This window comes from Pyrenophora tritici-repentis, chromosome 5, assembly GCF_003171515.1.
Source record: "Pyrenophora tritici-repentis strain M4 chromosome 5, whole genome shotgun sequence".
NCBI classification, from domain to species: Eukaryota; Fungi; Ascomycota; class Dothideomycetes; order Pleosporales; family Pleosporaceae; genus Pyrenophora; species Pyrenophora tritici-repentis.
The window spans coordinates 590,310-616,260 of record NC_089394.1 but is presented as its reverse complement, the minus strand read 5'-3'; the positions used below and the strand labels follow the sequence as shown (position 1 = coordinate 616,260).

General features: G+C 51.7%; 12 protein-coding genes across 12 annotated transcripts; 6 read left to right on the top strand and 6 right to left on the bottom strand.

Moving 5' to 3' along the window:
* Positions 1–581: 581 nt before the first annotated feature.
* Positions 582–2,223, top strand: PtrM4_102110 (NAD-binding-8 multi-domain protein; the record flags this gene model as incomplete). Its single annotated transcript, XM_001936362.1, has 3 exons — positions 582–798; positions 849–1,588; positions 1,639–2,223. The coding sequence occupies 3 exons, from the start codon at positions 582–584 to the stop codon at positions 2,221–2,223; spliced, it is 1,542 nt and encodes a 513-aa protein (XP_001936397.1).
* A 135-nt stretch (positions 2,224–2,358) lies between these two features.
* PtrM4_102100 (Rrn6 domain containing protein) lies at positions 2,359–3,051 on the bottom strand (the record flags this gene model as incomplete). The annotated part of the gene is made up of 1 exon (XM_001936363.1): positions 2,359–3,051. One exon carries the CDS (start codon positions 3,049–3,051, stop codon positions 2,359–2,361), a length of 693 nt encoding a protein of 230 aa, XP_001936398.1.
* Positions 3,052–5,046: 1,995 nt separating this feature from the next.
* On the top strand, positions 5,047–6,249 carry PtrM4_102090 (solute binding protein; the record flags this gene model as incomplete). The annotated part of the gene is made up of 4 exons (XM_001936365.1): positions 5,047–5,460; positions 5,511–5,683; positions 5,735–5,783; positions 5,833–6,249. The coding sequence occupies 4 exons, from the start codon at positions 5,047–5,049 to the stop codon at positions 6,247–6,249; spliced, it is 1,053 nt and encodes a 350-aa protein (XP_001936400.1).
* An 872-nt stretch (positions 6,250–7,121) lies between these two features.
* PtrM4_102080 (uncharacterized protein) lies at positions 7,122–7,928 on the bottom strand (the record flags this gene model as incomplete). The annotated part of the gene is made up of 1 exon (XM_001936366.1): positions 7,122–7,928. One exon carries the CDS (start codon positions 7,926–7,928, stop codon positions 7,122–7,124), a length of 807 nt encoding a protein of 268 aa, XP_001936401.1.
* A 4,485-nt stretch (positions 7,929–12,413) lies between these two features.
* Positions 12,414–13,910, top strand: PtrM4_102070 (uncharacterized protein; the record flags this gene model as incomplete). Its single annotated transcript, XM_066107459.1, has 3 exons — positions 12,414–12,599; positions 12,679–13,111; positions 13,177–13,910. The coding sequence occupies 3 exons, from the start codon at positions 12,414–12,416 to the stop codon at positions 13,908–13,910; spliced, it is 1,353 nt and encodes a 450-aa protein (XP_065961908.1).
* Positions 13,911–16,266: 2,356 nt separating this feature from the next.
* On the top strand, positions 16,267–16,537 carry PtrM4_102060 (uncharacterized protein; the record flags this gene model as incomplete). The annotated part of the gene is made up of 2 exons (XM_066107458.1): positions 16,267–16,341; positions 16,421–16,537. The coding sequence occupies 2 exons, from the start codon at positions 16,267–16,269 to the stop codon at positions 16,535–16,537; spliced, it is 192 nt and encodes a 63-aa protein (XP_065961907.1).
* Positions 16,538–16,679: 142 nt separating this feature from the next.
* PtrM4_102050 (Tymo-45kd-70kd multi-domain protein) lies at positions 16,680–18,733 on the bottom strand (the record flags this gene model as incomplete). Its single annotated transcript, XM_001936369.2, has 3 exons — positions 16,680–16,710; positions 17,143–18,582; positions 18,630–18,733. The coding sequence occupies 3 exons, from the start codon at positions 18,731–18,733 to the stop codon at positions 16,680–16,682; spliced, it is 1,575 nt and encodes a 524-aa protein (XP_001936404.2).
* Positions 18,734–20,461: 1,728 nt separating this feature from the next.
* PtrM4_102040 (uncharacterized protein) lies at positions 20,462–20,575 on the bottom strand (the record flags this gene model as incomplete). The annotated part of the gene is made up of 1 exon (XM_066107457.1): positions 20,462–20,575. One exon carries the CDS (start codon positions 20,573–20,575, stop codon positions 20,462–20,464), a length of 114 nt encoding a protein of 37 aa, XP_065961906.1.
* Positions 20,576–20,746: 171 nt separating this feature from the next.
* On the top strand, positions 20,747–20,899 carry PtrM4_102030 (uncharacterized protein; the record flags this gene model as incomplete). Its single annotated transcript, XM_066107456.1, has 1 exon — positions 20,747–20,899. The coding sequence occupies one exon, from the start codon at positions 20,747–20,749 to the stop codon at positions 20,897–20,899; it is 153 nt and encodes a 50-aa protein (XP_065961905.1).
* Positions 20,900–21,358: 459 nt separating this feature from the next.
* On the top strand, positions 21,359–21,502 carry PtrM4_102020 (uncharacterized protein; the record flags this gene model as incomplete). Its single annotated transcript, XM_066107455.1, has 1 exon — positions 21,359–21,502. The coding sequence occupies one exon, from the start codon at positions 21,359–21,361 to the stop codon at positions 21,500–21,502; it is 144 nt and encodes a 47-aa protein (XP_065961904.1).
* A 1,915-nt stretch (positions 21,503–23,417) lies between these two features.
* Positions 23,418–24,123, bottom strand: PtrM4_102010 (uncharacterized protein; the record flags this gene model as incomplete). Its single annotated transcript, XM_001936370.2, has 2 exons — positions 23,418–23,647; positions 23,697–24,123. 2 exons carry the CDS (start codon positions 24,121–24,123, stop codon positions 23,418–23,420), a joined length of 657 nt encoding a protein of 218 aa, XP_001936405.2.
* A 447-nt stretch (positions 24,124–24,570) lies between these two features.
* Positions 24,571–25,751, bottom strand: PtrM4_102000 (CRAL-TRIO domain protein; the record flags this gene model as incomplete). The annotated part of the gene is made up of 2 exons (XM_001936371.2): positions 24,571–25,070; positions 25,127–25,751. The coding sequence occupies 2 exons, from the start codon at positions 25,749–25,751 to the stop codon at positions 24,571–24,573; spliced, it is 1,125 nt and encodes a 374-aa protein (XP_001936406.1).
* Positions 25,752–25,951: the final 200 nt, after the last annotated feature.

The window sequence follows — 25,951 nt, the reverse complement described above, 5'->3', positions numbered from 1 at the left end:
TCAGGTCCCATACAGACTCTCTTCGGCGTATCAGCCCGGGATTAGCAGATGAGCACGAGGGCCTAGGGCATCTAGAGTCTCATGGATCTATCTGTGCTGATGCCATTGCGCTCTTCACACTACTATATCTGACATCGGTGCGCCGCAATCATATTGCAACTTTCATTGCCTCACGTACTCCAGATGGAAATTGAACGGAAGGGCCAGATGCATTCTGCCATTTGCACGGGTGGAGTCTGTGGGTAGCAAGATCTGCGATGCTCTGACCAAGGGGCATCCACAACAAAACTGAAGCCAATATTACCCAATTTCTGCGGAGCCCTTTGGCAACTTCGCATATAACATTTAGGCGGGCTCGCAATGATTGTATACTCGAACGGAAGAATGAGCGCGTTGAATCCCTCCGTAGGCACTAGTCATGTACCTGCAACGCAAATCGTTCCGATTCGATGACCTCATGACTCTTGAATCCTCCAAATTTGATTCTTGTCTTCGCATAACCTTTCGTCACCTTCGTGCATCCAATTAGCATTCGCTACCAGCCTGTCTGTATATTCGCCACACCGTTACGCTAGCCCGCCATGAGCAACACGACAGAGAAGAAGCGCATAGCCATTGTCGGTAGCGGCATATCTGGTCTGAGCGCCCTCTATGCGCTTCGCAACACACAGCATGAGGTCCATCTTTTCGAAAAAGAAGAACGTCTTGGTGGCCATACGAATACTGTGACATGGACACACAATGGCAAGACCACGCCCGTAGATACGGGCTTCATTGTGCTCAACACCGCGACATATCGTCCGTGCCCTCTCTAGCCATGTAGCTACATCAACACTAACAATCGTCAGCGAACTTTATTAAATTCCTCGCGGCTCTCGGGGTGAAGACTGTGGATTCAGAAATGACTTTCGGTGTCTCTCGCGATGCCGGCGCTTTTGAATGGTCGGGTACATCAGGCAGCACGCTCTTCGCTCAGCCCGCCAACGCCCTGAAGCCTTCATTCTGGCGCATGATATTCGACATCGTACGCTTCAACCAATTTGCCCTGGATCTCTTGTCTATTCCCCCAGGTTCCCTAGATGCTGTCGCCGCTACGGAGATGAGCATTGGTGAGTACTTGGAGTTGAAGGGCTATTCAGATGCTTTCAGAGATGATTACTTGATTCCCATGACGGCGTGTGTATGGAGTACCGGCGCAGACAAATGTGCCCTCGAATTTCCAGCCCTGACACTGGTACGCTTCATGTGGAATCACCATCTACTCAGCACGATCGCTGAGCGACCCCCGTGGTTGACTGTCCAAGGTGGTGCCATCAAATACATCGATGCCGTGCTAGAGCTAGCAGGGAACTGCCAAGGTCATCTCGGGACTCCCGTGCTGGCTGTGAAGAGGAAGGGCGGTAAAGTTGAGCTCAAGTTGGGTGGCCGGGGAGAGGGTCAGACAGAAACCTTTGATGAGGTCGTGTTTGCTTGCCATGGCGATCAAGCGAGGTGGATATTGGGCGATGAGGCAACGGAGCAAGAGAAGGAGATTCTTGATTCATTCGAAACAACGCCAAACACAGCATATCTACATTCAGATCTCTCGGTAAGATCCCTAATCTTGGATCGTGATCAAAAGCCACTAACAAGTTCTAGCTCATGCCCACACGCCGCACCGCCTGGTCCGCATGGAACTACCTCACTACTTCGAAGGCTTCAACACCAAAAAATGCAAATCTCACAACGTCCGCAGGCACACTTGAAACTGTTTGCTTAACCTACGACATGAACACGCTTCAACACATCCCCCGCGACACCTTCTCCTCCGTCCTCGTGACCCTCAATCCCCCTCATCCACCATCTCCGTCTTTGACTCAAGCAACATATCAGTACAGGCATCCCCTGTATAACTCCCGGATGGTGTTCGCCCAAGACCGACTCCCAGAGATCCAAGGCAAGCAAGGCATCTGGTATGCCGGTGCTTGGACGGGATACGGGTTCCACGAGGATGGATGTCGGAGCGGGCTGCAAGTTGGAGAGAAACTTGGAGGGAGTGCAGGTTGGGATGTTGTAGACGCCAAGTTCATGCGAGGTAGAAAGCCAGAGCTGGAGTGGAAAGATAACGTGGTCAGAGTGGTGGTTCTTCTGGTGCAGATGTGGATCACCGTGCTAGAGGGTCTGGTTGGTGTGAAGAGAGAAGGCAGCGCGGCACTGAAGGCGAGTGGGAAGAAGGAGCTATAGTCATGAGTTCCATTAGGGTTACTGTACATAGAAGATCATCATCTTTCCTCCTTTATTATCGGTCATTCAGCCATTTCAATCATCCAGTCATCAAGTCATGTTCTTTCCACCCGTCTAATCTACCACTCCTACCCATTAGTCTTGAAACAGCTTTCTCCTTGTCTCAATTGGCAAGAGACCATCGGGCGCATCAGACAACTCCTCAGATAACGGGCTAGTGAAGCGCTTCTGGTACTCTGCAGTCGTCTCCCGCTTCTGCCTCTTCTTCCTCACTTCGGGCTTCCCAGACTTGACTTTCTTCCTGTTTTTGATCTTTCCACTAGCCATGACACTGGTCTGGTTCTCTGGAGTGACAGGCGCAGCCACTTCTTGCTCAGGTGTAGCCTCGCACGGCATGGGCTCGGGAGAACTCGGTGGAAGCCAGACGTATCCAAGAGGAAGATCGCCTCTCAGCTCGGCATAGTGGGTGAGCGGTGGATCGAACTCGAGAGTAACCTCTTCCTCGGCTTCTTCTTGTGGCTCGCTGAGGTCGAAGATGTTTGGGACGTGGTAGGGATCGTCCTCTGGATCCTGCGAAGCTGCAGTATTGACGCATGTGGGGACTGCTGTGACGGTTCTGTAGTCGCCAGTTGGCAGGTTGTGGTAGTTGACGAAGTTTTCTTCGGCAGTAAGTTGGCTCCTGAGTCCGTCTTCGAAGCAGTGGAGTGTCGCCAGGGGTGTACTGACGACCTCCTCGTGGTTGTTTGGGATGTTGGTCTCAGAGCCTTTGGGGATGTTGAAGTCGTCCTGGCCCTGCTGACCAAGGTCAGGGCACGGGTTCTGGTACATGCTGCAGGAGTCTGCGCGTGACTGAGAATGTGTATTAGTATAGCTTTTCGCAGAGTGTTGCGAGATCTAGAGGCAGCGGCAGAGGCGATGGCGAGGTGCGGGTGTTGTTGTGAGGATTTCAACGAAGAGATGAAGTTTTTAATTTGCGCATGCTCATACTCAATATATGGTGAGAGTGAAAGGTGAAACATTTTCATGTGTTTCTCGCGCACAAGTGAACGAGGAGGATATTCCAGACATACCTCTCCATCTTACACCAAGCGCCCTATGCTGATGTACACCTGGCATGGCCTGCGTGCCATATTGCCTGCTCTTGTCTTTCGGTGCCACCTCTTGTAATTTTCAATGTTCTTGTGCGGGTCTTTCCATCAAGTTCTCTTCTGCTTTCACTGTCCCAGCGCAGGAACTGCTGGAAAGCAGCGATGATATGAGGCATCATGATAGGTATTTCTGCTAGATTCGAGTATTTTGGAAGCAAAGATGTGTTGGAGACTTGAAATGGTAGACAGAACCTTGAAAGTGGGCTGTTGAGACTTTAAGGCCGATAGACAAGACAAGGTCATCCACTCAAGACAACACACCGCTATGGGGAAATAACCGAGCAGTCTAAGACAGGAGCCCCTCTGCCAGTTGTATGGAGTATACCAAGAAATACTACGAGCATAGCCGTACGATAGGAGTCACAGTGTACTGACCCTAGGGCCGATTGTGGAGCACGCGATGCTCGCGTAACGCATGACATCACGCTCGCAGCATGTTGGCAGCAGAATGCTAGTCTCTCAATACTCACGATTGGTTTCGACTACTGCTAAGACCCCAGTAATCGAAGATCGCGATGAAGGTGGCTGAAGCGGTGAGCTCGGTGATTGGTCTGACACGTGTCTACGGGCCGACCTTACCCGAATAGGATGGATCCATCAGCACTTGCTCGAAACTTGGACGCTTCCATCACCAACCATCCTAGCTGCCAGAATGACTTTGAAGATGTCGACATACGTCTCAACCAAGCTTTGAGAAGGATAGCTTCCGCGATCAGCCGTCAGGTAGCCATCACGCGCCACGTGCGAAACACCAACTGAGGAAAGCACGTGCTCGAATGCAGGGACATCTTTTTGACAGCTCTAGTCGCTGTGCCTTCACCTGAAGTTTAGCACCGCTTTGAACATTAATCGAGCGCCTTTTGGGCATATTCCGAATAAGAAGGCTTGGACAAAGGACATTATGGCTATGGTTATTGCCCCGCATGCCAATTTACTCGCTGCAGGGTACCTGCCTGTGGGGCCAACTTTCCAGCCAAGTACAAGATGACGATGAGGCACACAAGCCTTGCGGTGTCCGCCTGATATCTCGAAAACATTAACCTGCATACATTAGTATTTCAGCGCTTTACTCTGTCTGATCAAGAGGCACTAGAACTGCACGAGACCTTGATTGCCCATCGACCAGGAAAAAAGAGAACAGACCTAATCGCTGCTATCACATGCCGTTCTTGGATTGAATTCAGTACACTTTTCTCAACAACTACTCGAGATATACCCGCAAGATATTCAGCACCCATGTGTACGGTGCGGGTCCATCTAAGGACGGCTATGTACAATCACCATGCAGATTCTCTCGTGGCTGGGAAAAGTACGACTTTCCATGTTGACGGGCTACCGGGATTTGGAGATTAATTCCCATGTGCCCGAAGAATCCCATATGAACGTTGGGCTACGCAGCCCGGCACTTGCGCTCTTCACGTCAAGATGTCCCACAAACCTAATGTGGGGTGAGATAAGACCCAAGCAATGAACTAATAGGGACATGATATGCAGATTTAAGCGGTCGCCATGATCTTTTGTAGGTGTATTACAGCCAGAACGGTTGTTCCGTCGGTACATGTGGCTCCTCATCTAGATATATCTTCAGAATCCAACAGAGTACATATAAACCAAGCTGCAAACACTGACAAGAAACTCTCGTTATACCATAGCCTTGACAAAATACCAGACAGTCATGCATTACAACTACATCGTTATTCTGGCGCTCACTGCCTCAAGCCATGCCCTCATCCGCTTCGGATGCTCACAACTGGTCGTCGACCGTCTTGATCCCTTGGTCGAGCCTGGAAACGAGCCATCTTCCCATCTTCATCAGATTATCGGTGGAAACTCTTTCGTCCCTGACATGAGTCCAACTACACATGATCCACCCAGCATGTCAACATGTACCACCTGCCAACCCGCTGACGACTTCTCGAACTATTGGACAGCCTCCCTTTACTTCAGTGCGCGAAATGGTACATACAAGCGGGTCCCTCAGAAGGGAAACGCTCTCTTCGAGGGTCAGAACGGTGGAATGACAGTCTATTACATGCAGAATCAGTTGGCGGATTATCAGCAAAAGTCCAAGGTCAAGGCCTTTCAGCCGGTTGGTACACTCTAGGTTTTGATAAGACTTTACTAACAAGGTATGACTAGGGCTTTCGAATGATTGTTGGTTCGCCTACAGCAACAACTAGAGCTGAGGCGGACAAGTACCCGCAACTCACATATACCTGTCTGCAAGACATGGGCACCCGTTTCCCAGAGACCAAAGCCTTCCCTAAGAAGCCATGTCCAGCAGGTATCATGGTCAATCTCAGATTCCCGACGTAAGCAGCCAGGTACACCCTTCAACACTGACATCGTACTGACTATACCAGATGTTGGAACGGCAAAGACCTCGATTCACCTGACCACATGGCCCACATGGTATATCCACTCCAAAATCCTGAAGATGCGCAATCTGACACACAGCAAGGCCTACCCCGAATCCGGTACCTTCGAGTCGCAAGGCCCTTGTCCAGCATCCCATCCAGTCCGCATGCCCCAACTCATGTACGAAGTAATCTACGAAACCGCCGCCTTCAACGACATCTCCCTCTGGCCCGAAGACGGCAGCCAGCCCTTTGTCTACTCCTTCGGCGACAACACCGGCTACGGCAACCACGGCGACTACATCTTCGGCTGGAAAGACGACGCGCTCCAGAAGATAATGGACGAGGAGTGCTACGTAAACTGCGCAACGATGAGGACCCAAAGCATGGAAATGATGAACAGCTGCAGCGTACCACGCAAAGTAAACGAAGCCATTGGAGACACAGCTTGGATCCCAGCCCTGCCAGGTCACATGAACGGCACAGCGACGACGGAAAAGGCTAGAAGCTTCCGCGCTTAGAGAAAAGCGACTTGTCCTTTTGCTTCTAGAACCGCTCTGGAGGCTAGAGCACATTTGCATTTCCCAACGTGCTTTGGAACTCGGAGGCGCTACAGGAACCGTTGACCTGGCTGGTGGGCTGGACCCTTCGCTCTCGCTTTCGTGAGAGTGGCTGACTTGCTTTTTGTTCGTTTCTCAAAGTTTGGGCCTGGGAGAGAACCGGCGCAGGTACCGGGCGATGTTAGCGCAAACTGGAATTTCGTTACGGTAGACTAAGAGGAAAAGTAAAGCAGTGTTCGTGCGAACGTCATTTTGTGTATGTTTATGTGTGTCTATGCATGATTTGAGTTTGTGGTTAAGCCGGGTTGTTCTGGATTGCCTTGTACCTGCATTGCGATGGTGCATGCAGTGTATGGTTTCACAGAAGCTGCATCGCATGTGGAATTTATTAACGAGCACGCTTTTGACTGCCATGCCATTGTAACGACCTGTGTCCAGGGTATGCAATCCAGTGCTGCAAAACCACAGCAATGACCAATGGATACCAAACAAAATCACTTCCACCGATAAACCTTCCAACTCCTCCAAACCGGTAACAGTCCCCCGTTCACTCGTCTGGGCTCAAAATCCTTTATTGGCATCGCGATGATCTTCTGGTTCGCACTTCCATAACGCGATACCTATTCTTGTACTTCACGAAATTTTTCATCTGACATGTGCTTGTTTTTCGGGTTTGCCTTCATCCTCCAGTTCCCCGACTTGATCCTCGAGTTTACAAATTGTAGTGAGCCAAAAGTAATCTTGTATGTTGGTTTGGGAGGTGCAAAGTGCATTCGCACCGGATAAGCTCGGTGGCTTGCGTCTCGGAAGGGTCCATGGTCGCGCTGCTCGGGCTATGATGTGCGGCTTCGTGACCATTCCGGCCAGAGCTCTTCTTCGTGCTGAGAAGCCGGTAGGATAAGCCGTGGAAGCGGGAGCGAAGTAGACATGGGTAGCGGCGGACGACTGCCTGACCAAGTCCCTTGTTGTTCTTCGGGGTATTGAACACCTGTTGGCGACAGTTGGAGAGTCTGTTCGAGCGTCGAGACAGATGGCTGCTTGGGAATGGGAGTGGGCGAGGATGGTTTGTACCTGGCCGGACTAGACTTGGGTGTTGTAGGTTTCGGCGCGATGGGCAGCCACACGACCGGCTTTGGTTTCTCGACTGGCAGTCTTACCATCGGCTTTGTAGACCACGGCCAGCTTCGGCTCGGTGAGGAACACAAGTTTACTAAATGTGATTTGAACTCTGGCATTTTCTTCGACGATTCGCTGCAGGAGCTGTTGAACAATGCGTCTTCTGAAGAGCGGTGTACTTCGGCGTCCCACGAAGGGTCCCAGACTTCGATAGTTTCCATATGGAACTCACTCAGACAATACTCCTGCGTAGCCAAATGTCCGTTTACCACAGTTTCCCCGTATGCCGTAACCAGTCCTCGTAATTCTAGATCGACATCTTTCCAGTAGCGACCGTGGTACCCTTGGTCGATAAGCTTGGACAGGGTGCACTGAAGTGCGTGCTGGGCTGCCTCTTGAGCAAGTGTAAGGCTAGTAAAGATGCCGAGATAAAATATCTTAACAGGAGCGTTGGGGGGGAAGATTGGCTTGTGGTAGTGCTTCAGCACGAAGCCCACTCCTGGAGCTTGATCGGCGGCGTCCATGAGCGATCGAGATGCAGCAGGTACGTTGGAGCGCGCGTGAGGAAGCTGCGATTTGCAATCACAAATAGCAAGAGTAGTTGTAGGTTATTATGGTTAGTTTGTGTCGCGATTGCTTTGTGTCAAGCTTGTTGCAGAGACCGTACACAGGTGAACGTCTCAGTCACTGTGAGTCTCCGTTTGCTCGTTCCAAGCGCGGTAGGCAGCAACGCAAGAGCGCAGTAACAAACACACGACCTCATGCGACTCTCATCCTGAAATATCTGGTACTTCATAGATGCAGCCTGATACAGGCGCATACGATACGGTTCGATACATTATTGTGATTAGTATTGGAACAAGGTCCCTCTAGTAGTATGACTACTATGGATAACCGAGTGGGAGGAGGGACAAGGCGGGGTGGCTGCAACGTATTGTATTCACTATCGTGTATTGTATCTTTCTTACTCTTTCTGTTGTGGTGGGTGCCATTGCCCACCGGGCAGTACCTGCCACACCAGCACATCACGTGACTCTCAATCACCTTCTACCCTGGACTGAACCCAGATATTCTCAACAATTAGCGTCGCATCGATGTATGCTCAAATGCGCTCGTGAGACAGCCGTTCAATAACTCCCTTGGGTACAGAGACAATAACGTCCTTACATTTGGTAACTTGGCTTTGGTGAATGACATGGGCTTCAATCCACCCTTTTCCATGTTGCTCTATCAGAGCAAATCAAGAACTTTTTAGAAACTGGTCGATGTTCTTCGTACGGCGTCCTCTTGTAGTCGCAAATCGACTATCGCAGTCGCGAAAGCCGAATTTTCTTCTTCATATACACACATGTGGTAACGATGGGTCTACTCAATTGCACAGCTGAGGTAAAACAAGATAGAAGTAAGAGCAACAGACACACATAATTGCATGTTGACAATGGAGTGCAAAGTGGCCGAAAAGATTGACCTCTAGCTGCTACCAAGGCAAGGGACATGGTGTTCGGTGGCATTGTGACCAAGTGGTGTGACAGGTATCGACAGGCGTTCCTTCCTGTAGAAGTTAGTCGGCAAATTCATCGCAGTTGCCTCGACTTCACGATAAGCTCAGACGCCAATATCACAAGTGAGCTGCATCTTGGCATTATTGAACGGCGAGGTTGAGCGCTGACCAAGAGACTCTTGCTAGCGATGAGGGATAAATTTGCACTGAGAGTGAGCATGAAGCGAATGGAAAGTCACCGCCAACACCCCGAGTCAGGCCAGTTCGTGAAGAACGCCACCGAACAGGTGCTTGGTTCAACCAAGATTAGTCCCAGCACATAGATCGGCCGGACACTATGATCAGTGATGGGAGAAAGCGAGGAAGAGACAGAGGCTTGGGATCTATTACCTGATTTGCTGACAAGGAAAGCGGGTAATTCTATGGTTAATGTTTGCCATCAACATGGAACAGCCTGGAAAGGGTCGCGATACCCCCCGCGGAATATCTCGCAGCATCAACCACAGAATGGCCAGTCCATGACTTGATCGCCGTCACCTAGAGGGCCGACACGGCCGCAGACGCGGCTTTCGCACGGGTCGGAGATGAAGTCATCGGAATTGTCAACGAACTGACCACAGAAAATATGAAATTCCCATATGCCCTCAGTTGCACGGATCATCGATGCCTTTCGGGCTATGGTGGTGGTGTGGTGGAAATGTCGCATTCCTCATCCCGCGCGAACAATCAATCAACCCCTGAGTGTCCCGCTGTCGTCGCGTAGCGATGGCAGTTTACAGCGATGATTCGTCTGATGAAACATTCGTCGCTGCGGGCTGTAGATAGCTCTAGGGAGGTTGCTGCAAGTAGTCGACATGTGCGATGTTCAGCGAAGTGGGGCAAGGGTACCAGATCCATCGCAGTGATCCTTTCTTATGTACATACATGCAGGCACAGGCGAGCATGGGTTCACGATTCATGCGCAGAGAAGCCCGGATATCGGGTGCAGGTAATACTAAGAACGTTAGGTTCCAAGGTCTTGGAGAAGTGTCACTTGCCGCGGACGTGGACCTTGATGAGGAAAAAGCAACTCTGCAAACATGTTCCGTGCGTCATGTGGCTGTGGAGGCGTCCATGGAGAAGAAGGCCACTTCTGGTACCGCAGACTCAAGAGCTCGTGCGAGTCTAATTGGCAAGAGCTAAGGAGGCGCCCGCTAGAAGCGAGCTTCATCTTAGCCTCAAAATCGAACTGTCTTCAACAGATACAGTCAGCAGTCACCGACTCATGTAGAAACTTTTACCTCGTAGCATGCGTTTGCTGGTTCAGGACATCAAACAAGCCTGGAAGAAGCTCGGGGGAGATGGTAGTCACGTGACTTTGGTGATGTCACAACTGCCCCGGATGTCAAAAAGAATCGAGTGCATGGCTGATTGGTGCAGAGAGCTGACGTTTATCTCCGGAACATACTAGGTGCCGTCGCGAAAGTTTACAACGGGGCATTGATCATGCTGCGGTTGCGTTGTTCCTGTATCACATAATGTGATTGCAGATCATGTTTCGTGGATCCGGTTTAGGAAACGGCAGCTACCGACTACACCAAAGGACGGCTGGGGAGTATGTTTATTTCAGGATCACCACACTCCCCAGTGTTGCGTAAACTTAATCCCAAGACATTGGATAGGATTCATAGCGCAAATTGAGAAGTATATCTGGTACGTTTGACGGTAGCGATATGCTGGGTTGCCTTCACGTGGCGGGGAAATGATTTGACTTTCGCTTCTCGCAAAGAAACTTTGGTGCTTATCTCACACACGTCTTTGACCTTCTGTAAACGTTCGACGGTCCTAGCTAACCCCGCAGTGAGCAGCCTTCTAGATTCGTCTGCAAGCCGAGTTCAAGCGTCGCTGGCTCAGCGCATCCTACTCACACATGCCGATGGTGAACGCCATGCATCTTTGTCAATTTGGCACCGAAGAGATCGGTAATTTCAACCACCCAAGGCTCCGAGGGGTTGGCGATCATGGCCTTGCGCCCCTTGCCAATTTCCATTTGGACATGCGGTAAGCGGCATACTTGCTTCTGCCGTCCGTCCCCAGACAGGGCAGCGGCACCACTTGCTTATCCTGCCAGTTGATCGTTTTCCCGCTGACTCGCAAGAGAACGGCTACAGGGTGTTGAATGGCAACGTGAATGTACACAGAGAACGTTGAGGCTTAGGCACGCGTTACAAAGTTTGGGACCAGGACGCATCGTGACGACTTGAGGCCACGCCGAGAGCTCGGATTCGCATCACCAATGGAAGGCGCATAGCCGTGTCTGATTGGAGTTTTGCCCACTCTGGTCAGGGCTGAGAGCCGGCATCATGCATGCAAGGGCGATCGCGTACATTTACGAATTTCGTGGCTGTCGAGACGTGCGCTGTGGCTGTCTGAGCGAACGTCACTCTGTTCCCACCACCCTGGGCAGCTTCTTGCTTTGCGTGGCGGTCGTCGTCATGCTTCGGTTCTCCGCACCGCTTGACCGCTTGCAAGCGTTGGAGTCGTTGAACTGTTTGAAACTCCCAGATAACGCGGGTTGTTGAGTCCTCATCTCTTAACGGTCCTGCAACGCAAACTGACAAGCGACGGTCGGCGCCACGCCGTCTGTTACGGAGCCAAATTTTCAGCAAACAGGGCAGAGATTTACCGTCTGGGTGGAGACTAAGCTGAGTCGAGACGGCTCTCGGCGATCGACACGGGTGCAGCCCAGATTGCCGGTTCATCATCGGCCGTAGGTTAGCGCACATATGCAGGTGTTCCTGTCCGCTAGCCCAAGTGGCCGTGTATGGTGCAGAGCGCGGGTGGCAGAAGGTGACAGTTGCTGGATGAAGGTGTGGTCCATAGTGCATGATGCAAAGATTGTCAGGACAGCGCACCTGCTATTCGGCGACGACGAGGGTCCCCCCATGTGCGAGCCGGCTTCGACGGCCCACGCTACAGCTGCTCAATTAGGGCAACGCCCACTGGCAGCATCAAGCAGTAGCAAGAGGTCGAGAAGCCATGTGCCTACCACGGATGAAATCATGGCACCCGTTCGAGCGGCAATTAGACCATGCCATCTACGGTATGGGGATAAGATGCTGCCATTTCTACATGTCTACTTATAGCCCTCGGTGCTCCCGGTCAAATATCTCCCACCCCACAGGTAACCTTTCATCTCCCCTGACTAGCCATACCTCCACCATACTCCTGTCAAGTCATAGTCATACCGGAGGTCCGACTACTAATCGGCGACTTGAAGTAGCTCCCTTCAAACCCTCCGACCTCATACCACCTTTCAATAGTCCGTGTAGCGGCACTGGCTTTTTTTTTCTCGTTACGAAACTTCGGCTGCAAACGGTATATATCGTTACGGTAACAGCTTGTTTGCTCTTGCCCAAAGACGAAAATCGCCACGCGACCTGCACACTGCCATCGTCACTTCCCCGCAACCTCTGTCACACGGCATCACGTTCTTTCTCGATAAGATCGGGCCCAGCACTTGCCTATCATGGTCTACTCACTGTCTTATCGTCGCCCCGAGCGCGCCTCTCGCCCCGAAACGCCTTCTTCCATCTCCAGCGAACACAAGCAAAAGTCGATCCATGAATCAGTCCGTTCGAGCGGCAGCGGCATGTCCAACGGTATTCCCGAGGCCTTGTCCTTTGACACTATCATTGCTGGCGGTGCCTGCCCAGTAAGTTATCATTCCATATTCTACGTCACATGTTCTTCCCAATTCGTTTGCATGGCGTGTTCCTGCTGATCATGTCTAGCCCTGCACCGTTCGTGACTTTATGAATTTCCTCAAGTACATTGAATTATCTGCCGAAAACCTCCAATTCTTCCTTTGGTACCGCGACTACGTCAAGCGCTTCGACAACTTACCCGAAACTGAGAAAATCCTATCTCCTGAGTGGACCGGCGAGAAGAACATTGGCGAAGCGCTCAAAAACCCACGTGCCTTCAACGCTGGTGCCGCAGCCATACTCAAAGGCACTGACTTTGCCAATGAAGGCAAGCCCACCGAGTCGGAGAAGGGCGCCAGCAATCCCTTCTTCACTCCCCCTCGCACGCCAACTAGCCTTGAACAAAGGCGGGACGATTACTCCATCGACTCGTTTGATGGGAGTGTAGGGGTTGGCAAAGTAGACCACACTCAACGTGCTGCTGGTGCGTTTGATAGTGCTGGTCTCAAATGGAAACCACGTGAGTATATCCTTTTGCTAATTTTGTTTCTTCTCCTATAGGAACCAATCGCTCATCCGCCACAGTTTCCGTTCAACCCTACCGAGAAGAGATCGATCGCATCATTTCCATATACATTGCCGACAACGGTTCGCGACAACTGAACTTGTCCTCCAAGGAGCGTACGGGGCTGCTACATGCTCTCCAGAACACAACACATCCCTCGGCTTTTGCCGAAGTCATCACCACCGTCGAGTGGTCACTTCGATGTCAAGCGCATCCCAACTTCGTGCGCTGGACCATCTGCAACGGCAATCGCGCACGTGTCATCTTCGCTCGCGGCCTTGGCCTCTTCGGCATTGCTGCTGGTTTGATCGTTGCCATCATCCTCACACTCAGCAGCGCAGGCCGTGCATGGCGTATCATCTCCATGATTGGCTTCTTCATCGGTATTTCTACACTGATTGCAGCATGGAAGGGCATGTGTGTTGTCCTTCACGGCATGCACCACCGACACGTGCGACCCTGGGAGCTCTTCACATCCGACGACGAGCAACAGGCGTACGACTTCAAATCCGACTCGTTCAACAGTGTCGACTCGCATTCCTCAAGCAACTCATGGGAAGATGAGCCTTGGGTTGCGCGTTACGAGAAGCGCAATGTTGTTCGAAAAATCTTTGATCGCGAAGTCTGGATCCAGGAGCCTGCTTTGCGCCAGATACAAGACACCATCTTTCTTCAAGCCATCTTAGGTGCTCTGATCATCTCTGCTGTAGCCGTTGGCATCTTCTGTGCCATTCCACAAGGCAACTTCTTCTAGTCTCTGGATCGCCACACCATGCGACCTTGCTATCTACCCAACATGGACTTGACACCCAAACAATTTTTCCCAAACTGGCTTTTGGCTTCTTCCCTTTTTGATACCCAGTTACATACTTACATGAAATATCTCCATCCGCAGTGTCGGTCGGGAGGAAAAAGAATATAACGACAAAGTTGGTCGGCGTCGGCGTCTGGATGGAGATTATGATTTCTCGTGCTGCAACCGTATCTTACATCTCACATGGCTATGTGAGACGGAGAAGTTTCTTTAGTTAGCGATCAGAATGACAAAACATTTATTACACCAACCCTACGGAAATGAAGTTGCGATCGAAGTGACGTGCAAACTATGAGCCCAACAACTGGCATGCGCCCTCGTCACATAGACAGATCGAGAAGAGTCAGCTTAGTAAGTGATTACCAGCATGTCCCTGACCATCCGTTCATCCACTCCGCCAAACTGACCGCCGGCATACGAACGGATCCGCCGCCTTCCGCTGACACTCCTTATCCCACACCGAATCCAGCAACCACAGCGCACTCCCGCAGCTTCCGACCCTCGACCTCGTATTTTTTTCTCACTCAGCACACTTTCCCGGTTCGTCATATGGCCTGCTGTTTCGTCTTCCTGGCCCACGGAGATCAACATCGACACACCTGCGTTTTGTGGACATTGGGCATCAGTGTTTATCTCTTGGGAACCCTGGGGCCCCCGGGGCTCGCCGAAAACCCGTATTACGCATATCGATCGCGATATGAAGGGAGTTGTCCACATTCGTTTGTTACTTTAGATACGTCTGCGTCATCATCGCAGAACTCACCTAAACGACCAATCTTTTGGGAACGTGTGGATGAGGTGGGCTGCAGCGCATGAGTGAGTTGGAAAGGGGTGTGGGACTGTGATGGAACTGGGTGTGGGGCCATGCTGTGTTGTTTTTGTTCTTCTGTCGTGGGTGTTGGTCCTGGGAAGGTTTGGCGAAGAAGGGGTGAGACTTGGAGGTGGAGATGGTAGGGAATCTTTGAACATCTAATGACTAAGAAGGCTACGTACGGTTGTCTGGGTCGGGGTGTTCAATTTCAGATACCAGTCATTCCGGTCTCGATGTACGTACACATGTGTAAGCACGTTAGCAGTATATATCATTCTTGCTTTGTGACTTTCTTCTCATTCCTTTTCTTTTTAATGTCAGAGGCAAATTGGTTATTCTGCCGCTTAGTAGCCTTTAGTCTTAGAGGTACCTGTAATGCACCACATAGGGGGTTTATTGGGTCCTTATTGACAAGGTTTTTGGGATAGGCTGTTGAATTCAATGGTTAGAAATAGTACTGGGTGAATGGAATATCAATAAAATGGCATATTACTACATATTCTAAGGATAGACGAATCGCTACTGAGCCACGGTAGCACATGCGCGCCCTAAACACCTAAGGATGACTTTTCCTGGTCTAGTCTAGGCGGCGTCCTAACATGTATGTCCAACACTTTTCGATACAATTCACTCCATTAGGTGCGCACTGGCTTCATATATAAAACTCAGTTACCCCACAATATCATTCACTGCCCTGGGTAGTGCCCTTGTACTGCTTATGCTCAGTGCCGTAGGAAAGAACGACCGCTGACTTAACACGTCCCAAAACTTGACATACTTCACTGAGGAAGCTGCCTACATAGCTGTCAGATTTCCATTTACTCTCACTCAAAACATAGCGTTACAGAGCTAGCGGGGTGAATGGCATTCATCAAAGCATTGACTATAGGCAGCTTATTCACACCCAGTCTATTCCCGTACGGGGCGGCGCGTTGTGGATACCTGTATGCCTTTTATTTCTCAACCGTTACTAAATGGGGCCTTAGTGATCGTCTTCCATCTCAAATAATCTTTTAGATGAAGATCGGAGGTGAAACGTCCGAGCTATGCTGTTAACCCTAGCGGATCTCACGCCGAGCAATAGGCCATTACATATGTATGCAAGGCTGGGTATTAGTTCATGATTTGTTTGTGTTACTGTAAATCCTTCTACCAAGCTCACGCCGAGCAATGGCCAGTTGTGCAAGGCTGGGTATCAGGTCATGATTTGGTTGTGTTTGTTGTAGATCTTTCTACCAAGGCCGAGCTTGCGTTGTCGTAAACCCTTCTACCAAGGCCGAGCGATACAAGAACTCGACCTAGTGTAGCTTGGAGACCCCAAGGGCTCGCAGATACTGCGGGTAGAGAATATATTGAGGAGGCATATATAGATAGGTACATCGACGCACTCAGCTTCTCATAATCACTTGCTCATAAACTCTTCCTCAGCTGAACGCCAACAAGACAAACCGATCACTCGCCCCTAAACGATACCATCACGACACCATGAAGTTCACAACCCTCACAGCCCTCATTGCTTCCCTCCTAGTCGCGGCTGTCGCCAGCGAGCCAGTCCCTCACGTATATTCTGTTCTCCACACTACTTCCTCCTAGACGTACATTTAATAGAGCTTGAGATCGTGCATTAACACTCAGAAAGGTATGGACTTGCTCGAACGGTGCAGAATTCAACGGCCGCCCGTGCTGCAACTTTTGCCAGTCTAATGGCCAGACGATTGAAAGGAACTGCGATGGTAAATGCTGTGCTTGCATCTAAGTCTCGGAAAGGGGGAGTCAAGACGGAATAAACCATGTGCGGTACTGGAGAAATAGTGTTGAGGTCTTTTTAGCGAGATCTTCGGTGAAACCTCTGTGGGTTGCCTGCCCGAACGACGTTCAGATCAAAGAGAGGGCACTTTTTATCCCGATCCACTTCTGAATATAAGCTCTCTATCGAATACAATGTCAGTTTACCTGTGCATCTGCTCCCTAAGTGTAACACATAATTCATTACGTTATATCTAGCCTCACCAAACTACAGCCCTCCTCTTCCTTGCAGTCGTCGCAGTCCCCGCTCTCAGTGGACTCTCTCCCTTCAAATCACTCACACACTTGAGGTTACTTGGCCTCGCTGTGTCCCTCGCACTGTATGTCCATTTGCCGGGGCTACCAGCCACAGCTGTCATCTTCCTTGGCGTTCCTCCACTTAGCACCAGGTTCATGGCCGCATTATCCCCATTCCGAACATTTGAACTGCACGCCACTGTGATACTGCCTGACTGCCGTGACTCCCAGGTATATGTATCCATGGTAACGGTATCCGTGATGGTAGGGTTGACCTTGAGGGTGACGGTACCTTTAGCAGTGTTTGTGGTGTTTGACTTTTGGGTGATGGTGAGCGTGAAGGTGAAGCTTGTTTCGGCAGACACCTTGGGGGCGAGGAAAGTAGCTTTGGGGCTACTGGCTGAAGAGATGCTGATGGTAGGTGTAGATGGCGAGGTTTGTGTCCAGGCGAAGGTAAGGTCGCTGTCTGAGAGACCCGAGGCGATGTTCGAGCCGCTGAGGACCACGTCGGTGCCGACGCGGAGAGCGCTGCTGAAGGCGAGGATATTGACTACAGGAGCTGGAGAGGCAGGAGCGTCTGGGTTAGGGGTCGATGAGGGTGTGGGCGTGGCGCTTGGGTCCGGAATATCGGCAGGGCTGCAAGTTTTTGAGGGAGCTGGGGGAGTGGGACCTGGGAATGGAGATAGAGGGCCGTATTGTTTGCCGTTGAGGAAGTCACCCTGAACGAGACCACGGATGCCGGTGAAGGGATAGGGGGGCGGGTTTGTTCCGGGGATGTCGACTTCGGGGAAGATCCATTCCGTAACGGCAGTGACGTACTGACCTGCCTTGATTCCATCCTTCGTCACTACGACCGGCGAGTTGGCCGTGATGCGGTACTCGCGGGTGAAGGGACCTTGTGCTGGCGAGGGAATTCTGGCTTCCCACTTGCAGCGCGTCTCCGCCTTGGGTGTAGCTGAGCCGATGGTACGATATGTCTCTTTGCCCGTGCAGGGGTCGACCTCAATCGCGCTGATGGAGACGCTGGCGCCAGTGCAGCTCGAGAGGAAGCCGATGACCTTGATGTCGGCAACTTCCACATTGGCAGCAGTGTCGGCAACACCGACAAGAAAGTCCTCTACGCGGATGTAGTTGGGCACTGTCGCACTAGCTTGCGTCGTGATGTGCAAGCTGATACACACAATGTCCGACACCAACATCTCGTTACCTCCAACCTTGAGGCCTGAGTACTCAATGAAATCCCCGACCTGGAGCGGCACCATGCTGAGAACATCTTTGGGAGTAAAAGCTTGGCCGGCGCCACGGTTATCAGTCGAGCACCTATCCGCATTGCCTGAGTATGGGATACACATGGGAAATCCCGAGAAAGCAGTAATCGTGGGATTCGCTGTGTCGGCAATCCAGTATGGCTGAGCTTCGTACTTGGGTGCATACAGACCATCTGGGTCATTGATACGAATCCTTGGTCCCCCTCCAGCAATCTGGAGAGTACCATCCGCATTGATGGCAGAAATGTATCCCTGGCTCCCCTCAAGCCCAAAGCGTTGGGCAACTGAGATCTGACCTGCGATGACCTCGCCGTTGACAATATTGCCAACAACCGTGGTCTCGAAGGTAAGAGCGCCAGCACTGCACAGCTCGCGGAACGGTGCGAAGACGACAGGGAAGGCGACAATAAGGTTCTGAGGGACGGTAATTTCCCAGTTGTTGACTACAATGTCTCCACCGGCATTGTATTCTGTGCCCTTGACCTCACACCTAGCGTAAGTTAGAAATTATATGGTTCTGGCGGGGGACAGACTTACGAATCCAGAGACCCAGTGACCATGAATGGCTGAATAGCAGGAAGCTGAGCTAGCCCCGTAGAGGCCAGCGCAAGCAACGAGGCAACTTGTGAGACACGACCCATATTGAACTTGAGAGACAATTGATCTGGTGTTAGAAGATAAACAAAATGGTGGAGAAACACACAATATATATGTTAAGCCTCGAAACCCCAGAATCTACAGCCAAGCTGCCTACGATCTCCGTGCTCTATTCTTGACAACAGCAACAGCCAGAATACCACGCCACGCGAGCCCAGATCCCCATCTTCCTTCACAACCTAAAAACACCTTAAGCGAAGCTCTAGACAAGAATAAAAAGTTCACTGGGGAAAACTTTGAGCTGACACGACAAACAGCCAATAGCCGTGCTAAGTATCAGCCATCGATATTTCCAAGACGTGCGGGCAAAGACTTGTAGGCGACTTCAAGGCGTCCACGATGCCACTCGATTCAGTCTAGTAAAAGACCCTGGCGTACAAAAAGACCGTAGATCTAGAGCTAGGAGGATTCACACATTTCATCCCGTCTCTTAGTGTCGTTTCTCCAACCGTACGTACGATATGCATCACGCGGGGGTAGTCGCTGTTGTTCAACTACGATTGTGGGGCGACGGCTACCTAGGAACTAGTTTTCCACCGCTATCCCACAGACTGATCGAGACCCTGTTCTTGCCCTAGATGGGAAGAAGCTCGTGGTTCCCCATTAGGAAATTTCGAGGCGCAGATGCTGGAAGCGGCTGAAGGATACGAAGACTAGAAATCTCGTACCTGGTCGAGGGTTTCGTGGGCTGTGTGGTAGCGAGGCGTGTTGGGTGCCGGTGGCGTGCCTCGGGGACTAGGTGTTGTGAGCTAGATTCGTTTCCGCATTTGTCGTGAATGCCGGGCTGAAATTTGTTGATGAGGCGTGTACCTGCGTCCTTCTCTTGTGTATAATGTCTTGCTGGTATAAACGGGAAGATACGAAGGCACAAAAACAACAAACCTTGTTGCGAATCCTACTGAAAATTTCCATAGGAAGAGGGCAAACCTAATTCATCATGGCGTACATGCGAATACGATTCCCATCAGCAAACCCCACAGCTAATCTTGCATACGCTGGCGAAATCTTCAGCTGCGAGCTTAACCCCGCCAAGCAACGAGGCTTAAGCAAGTCGGCACGCTCGCCCAGCCCTTCTATTTCTGCCCACTACACGCAAGCTCTACGCTACGAAGCTTATTGCGGAAGGAGAGCAGCGTTTCAGCTTGACCATCTCTTCCAAGCCCCCCAAGACTAGTTGGCCTCGAAAGGGGACAAGAGGGGTCCAAAAGCGCGAAAAGAATAACGTGGTGGCTTGCTCTAGAGCTGAGGTTGAAGCTTTTTGCTTGGCAGCAATGGGCTTCCGCACCAGCACATCTCCGGGGGCCAAAAAGACCGGCATTAGCGTACATTCCGGTCAAGACTATCTGCTTAGCATTAATCTTCGTTGCCATCACATGGCTTTGCTTGGCGGGGATGCAGCGTGGCAAAGCATTACTCATTGTGCTTGTATGGTGACACGAAAAGAGAAGCTTATGAGCGGGAGCGAAAGCGAGAGAGAAAACATAGCTAGAAGCATAGCTTCAGCTAGTTAGATTTCATACAAAATTATCCGTCCATATACCGTGCCATCATGAAAAAGAACGCCTTTTGCGCCATGCTGTACGCAGCCGTGGCGTAATTACAAGTTACACTCTCGCGATATGGCTCGCCACGAGGTCATCGCAGAGAGAAGGCGAAAGTAATGAGAAAATTAAACAACATTGAAGCATACAAATCCGTGTCAATTGACACATTCAGTCACCGAGAATGCTCTCTTCTTCGGTGTCCCTCTCCTTGTCTGCCGCGTCGTCGCCGTTCTCTTCACCTTCTTCTACACCGTTTGTTTGCTCCGCGTCCGCATCGGCCATTTCCTCGTCCTCAATCTCGTCACCAAGTACCTCATTTTCCTCTTCATGTTCCTGCTCCTCCTCGTCTTCGCTATCAACGTCGACAGTTTCTTTGCTCTTCGCCGTCTTCTCGCCCTGCTTACCGGGCTTGGCTGTCTTCTTCGTAATCTTTCGTTGCTTGACAGCATCGAGATGATTCACGACTTCCCTCCACGTAGGTGTGAGTTTCAGCTTGTTGCGCTCCAGACGTTTGCGTACGGTGCCCGAGCCGTCACTATCAAGGGCGCCGACGAGTACGGCATGTACGATACGACCACCAAACGCATCGAGCGATTGTTCGACTAAGATGGCGCGAACCTGCTTGTCAGAGACAGTGTGCTCTTCCGTGGGCTCTTCATCGCTTTCAGGATCGTCGTCGGGGTCGATGGGATCATCGTCTACATCCGGTTCTTCAAGACGCTTGTTGGTGAGCTTGGCTAGGTGATTCTCCCACGCCGTGAGAATCTGCAGAATGAGCTTTGTGGTGTTCCCGTCGATGTCGCGGCAGAGAGCCTCCCAGTCGTCGTGGTCTGAGTTTGAAGGACGACCTTGTGACTTCTTAGGCGTCTTTACCATCTTCCCCTTCTTGACCCTGAGCGTGCAAAACATGGTGTAGATGTCCAGTAAAAGGTTCGCCGCATCGAGTCGGACTTCGTCGGTACCCTTTCGGCTCTCCATGATTTTCATCAAAGATGTGACGCAAGCGTCCCTCCGCTCCACTAATGCCATGAGTTCGTCTTCTGGCATGCTCGTGCCCTCCTCGACATGCTTGGTGCAATCTCGACACTTCCACATGAAGTACATGAGCATGACAGACATTGCGTGACGGACGAGAGTATCGTCAGCCTCCTCCGTTTCCTCATCAAGGTCTTCGACTGGGACCCCACGCTCAAGAAGTTGCAATACTGACTCGATTGGTGCTGTCTCAAGCGCTGCCTTCTTGCCTCTGCCTTTTGTCTTGGTGGGTGCCACAATTTGGTCGAGCACTGAAGCGTCTGAGACAGTCACGAGCTGCGCCATCTTTAAGACGACATTGGAAACTCCCCGGAGAATGTTCTGATCCAAGTTGCCCCGTACCGAGAAATCCTTGTCTCGCCGAAGAGTGTCGAAAGTGTTAATCAGGTCGTCCCAAAGTGCTTGGACCTTGAGGTCAACCGTCTCTCTTAGCTCTTCACTACCTTGAGCGTGTAGAATAGATCCAATAGCTTCGCCAAGGACGCGCTCGTTATGATGAGTGAGGAACTGCTTATTGATATCATCAAGTAGCGCTGTAAGAGCTGCATTTTGTCGCAGCTCTTCAAATACTTCCAGATTCAGCTCACGCTCCAACCGAAGACACAATGCTGCTGTTTCAGGAAGAGCACCAAATTTCTTCAGCAGCTGAGGAATGAGCAACGAGAGTCGGCGAGCCATATCTGATTGGTCTTCTTTTTCGCTCTCCCGTTGAGTCTTGGTCTTCTTCTTGTCTTTTTGTACCTCCGCCAAGCGCTGCAATCGAATGCGTACCACGGCGTTGAGGATGTCGAGGAGGACTGTTTCATGTCTCTCTTCAAGCTGACAGGTCTGGCGGAGCATAGTCTCGGGGTCATCGCTGTCGCCCTGCACTGTTTGTGAATGGTCGTACAGAAGATATCCGGCCAAAACCTCCCATTCTCGGATCTCCGGAATAGCATCATATAAAGCTTGTGCAGCGAGCGATCTCCGTGATTCGACACCAACAGATATCAAACTCAGTTCCTGGCCCGGTGACATGCGTTGGATTTGAGAAGGCAGCTCAAAGTCGTCCTCGTCATACGAGAGCAGTTGGTCAACGAGACATTTCAGCTTCAACCACTCGAGGCGCGGGTTATGATATTCTTCGTCCTCTTCTTCAGGCGGAGCTAGGGCCTCGTTGAGTGCTTCTTCACCTCCCATGTCTTCTACCGTGGCTTCATACGCGGCGTTGACATTTTCGGCAAAGAAACCAACAACAGACTTGCGAACCTTTGCGTCAGAATCAAAGATGAGTTTGCCGACTGAGTCGATGTCATCAGGCTCTAGGAAACCAGCTTCCCTGAGAATGTCGAGTAAATCGACTGCTGCCGCACGTACGTTGATTTCAGCATCGTGAGTGGCCATTTCAACGATACGTGGCCGAAAGCGCTCAGTGAACGTCTTCAATCCCGCTAGTTTACTTTCGTCTCGGAACAAGCGCGAGAGCTGATGGAGCACCTCGATGCGCGTCGATGGATTTGGGTCTGAGAGCACCCAACCGAGATATCGGAGTTTGGTGCCGTCGAAGAACTTATCGGGGTATGCGACGATCCAATCTGCCAGCGCTACCACGCTGTCGACCCTGATCTTTGGATCGACATCTCGATAGCGATGGACGTACACGGCTGCGAACCAGTCGTCCAGCTGACCACCAACGAATTCCAGCCTCTGGTTGTACTCCTCAATTTCCTTGTCCGCGGCAGAGACGCGCGCTTTGTTTACTTTCGACTTCTTGGCTTCTGCCTCACTTTGGCGTACGCGCTTTGCTGTGTTCTCGACGAGGTCCGCAGCGACCTGGGCTAGGGCGGTTGTGATGGCTAGCGAGGCAACGGTACTGGTGTGCCGGAATGGGCGGTTGCCGGTCGAGGACATGGCGCCCAGCCACACCGAGATATTCTCGATGAGCTCCGCGCTCTCGTACAGAAGGCCTGATTGTGCGACTGTCTGTATGAGGGTAAGGAAGAAGCCCTGCAACGCGTTCCGGAAAGCTTGACCGCCACCGTCTTTTGCCTTTGCGATCAATGGGTAGTCTGTGACTTCATACTGCTTTTCATTAGCATGCGCAGGAAGCCTACTGTTGCCCGTAACGTACCTGCTGGAACTCTTCCTGGATCTCTGCTACGCGATTCGGCGCGTTGTCGGGGTCCCCTATGTCATCTTCGTTTATCCGTAGATCGCAGCCCGCAGCTTGCAGTACCAGGTTGATGATCTCGGCCACTGCCTTTGCCTCGTGCTCGTTGAATCGCGCCATCCATCGTGCCGTCACATCTTCGAGTCGGTCTCCGCTGGCAAAGACATCGGCTATGGCGCGTTAGTCCATGTGCGCTTCCTTTGAGCCAGCTCCACCTACCATATAAGCCCTCTGTCTCCTCGGGAAGCGTGCTTTTCCGAATAGGCGCCTTCCGTGGCCGTTTGGACAACTTCTTGATCGCATTGCTCGCAGGTCGAATCGCCAGGCTGACACTGTCGCCATTCGTCTTTGCCTTTTTTGATGCCGGCTTACGCGCAGGAGCTCTAGCCTTCTTCTTGCGCCTGCGCTCCTTCAATTCCTCTTCATCGGGCTCATCCTCGCTGCTCTGTTCCGACTCTTCTTCAGACGACGGGTCCGTCGCGTCATCCCCGTTCTCATTGTCACCACCACGCTTTCGCTTTGTGCTGCTGGTCGGACTCGCGACAGGCGCGAACCTGTCTGGCTTCTTGGATACGCGTCCAGATTTACGTCGCGCGGTCGAAGAAGCGACTCCGTCAACCGCCGAGGGTGAGTCGGTCGCGCTCATGGTATTTGCACACACTTATTCAGACACGAAATTTGGGGTGGAGGTGGAAGGGAGTGGCGCGGCAATTGCGATCGATGTGTTTGAGGCGGGGACGGCGATGGGAGACGCGTTGTGTGTCCGGCCACTTTTAGTGCAAGGTTGCGCGCACGTGCATGACGCTGCCGTGGACAGATGCGTTTGATGGCATTCACTAGGAGCAGAATCAGCCTATGCTCGTCGGTGCATTGGATATATATGCAACCTCTATTGCTGGCCATGATCATGAGTCGGTGTACTGCCGCAATTTGCTAGTGCAGACGCACTGTAAAGATGTACGACTTTGTCGGTGCCTCCAGGACCTCTTGAAGCTCTCTGCGGGGTCTATGATCTATAATATTACTGACTGGGATATGAACACGGTCTATATGCACGTAGGTAATCACAAAGGTTCGAAGGAACGCAACACGTCTACGCCGTAGCCTTGACAGGCTCGCCCTCCTTGATATCTAGCTTCTCAACCTCCTCAACCAGCTCAGCACCCTGCTTTGTAGCATCGGCGCTCTCGCTGGCGGGTGCAGAAGCCGCAGCATCAGTACCATTGCTGACTGGGAGAGGAGCCGCAGAATCCCTTGCCTCGGTATCCACATGGGCTGCTGCTTCTGCTGTCTTTCCCGCACCGAGACTCGGCTCGTCTCCACCCCACAGGTAGATCTCGCTCTCTCCAACAATCTTGCCACCCTTCTCCCACCGCTCTTTCCTCTGTCGTCTCCTCTCTGTGGTGATTTTGTCCAGCGCAGGCCAGTATGCGGAATGGTCGTACTTGAAGTCGACTTCGCCATCAGAAACCTTCATAAGCTGAGAAGCGGGTACGTGGTCGGGGAGTGGCTCGTTTGACTTTATCTTTGACTTTGTGATGGGATCGATAAAGGGATTCACGAGCTTGAGGAAGGTTTTGATGTACCAGGGAACTGTGATGCGCTGTCAGCGGAGATGTCGCCAGAAGTATAATTCACGCCATGCTTACGGTGTGTTAGTAATGCCCTGCCCAGACGCTCAGGGTAGTGGTTTTGCAGGATATCCAGGACCGACTTGGCAATACCCAAACCGGGTGTGCCACTGGCACCAGCGTTCCTGAAGTCAATCAATAATGCCAGACTCTCCTGTCCAGGCGGGTGGATGTCAATGGTGCGCTCTAGCATGTATACCAAATGCTCCACCTGCTTGGGTGACTCCTTGGTGTTCTGGTTCTGTGGCAGCAAGTAGAGACATGGCCTTCCCTCGTTGTCGAAGCCCAGCAAGACCTGCTTGCCCGTCTGATTCTCTTCCGATATGTAGTCGGCAGTGAAGCGGTCGGTGCCATATTCACGGCGCCACACCAAGGTAGCGCGCAAACGCTGGGCAGCCTGTGCTACATTCCACTTTGTGGCACGGAGATATCGGAGGAGGCATTCGCGGGTGAGCCACATGCGCTCATCGTCGGTGATTGGCGTGGTTTCGGTAGTCTTGACAGACGTCGTGGGTAGCGACTCCCATGTCTGGACGTCGGCCAGGAGTTGGTCGTACTTTGTCTGTTGATCAGCGGTCAAGGCCGGAGCAGGAGCTGGCTTGCAGCCGGGGACGGGTTCCTCAAAAGGGCCAATTGCCGACATGATCAAAGACTATGGTATAGTCTTCGTGGGTGATGGTCTTGGAGGAAAGTTTGAGCCAAGGCAAGATGAGGGATGCTCAGATAAGTGAACGATGCGGCGCGGATAACTTTTTGGGTAAACACGGCACGCACCCGGCCGGTCCCTGTAACGTGTCCGTGCACCTCATGCCCGGATTCATCTCATGCCCCGCCGAACACCGA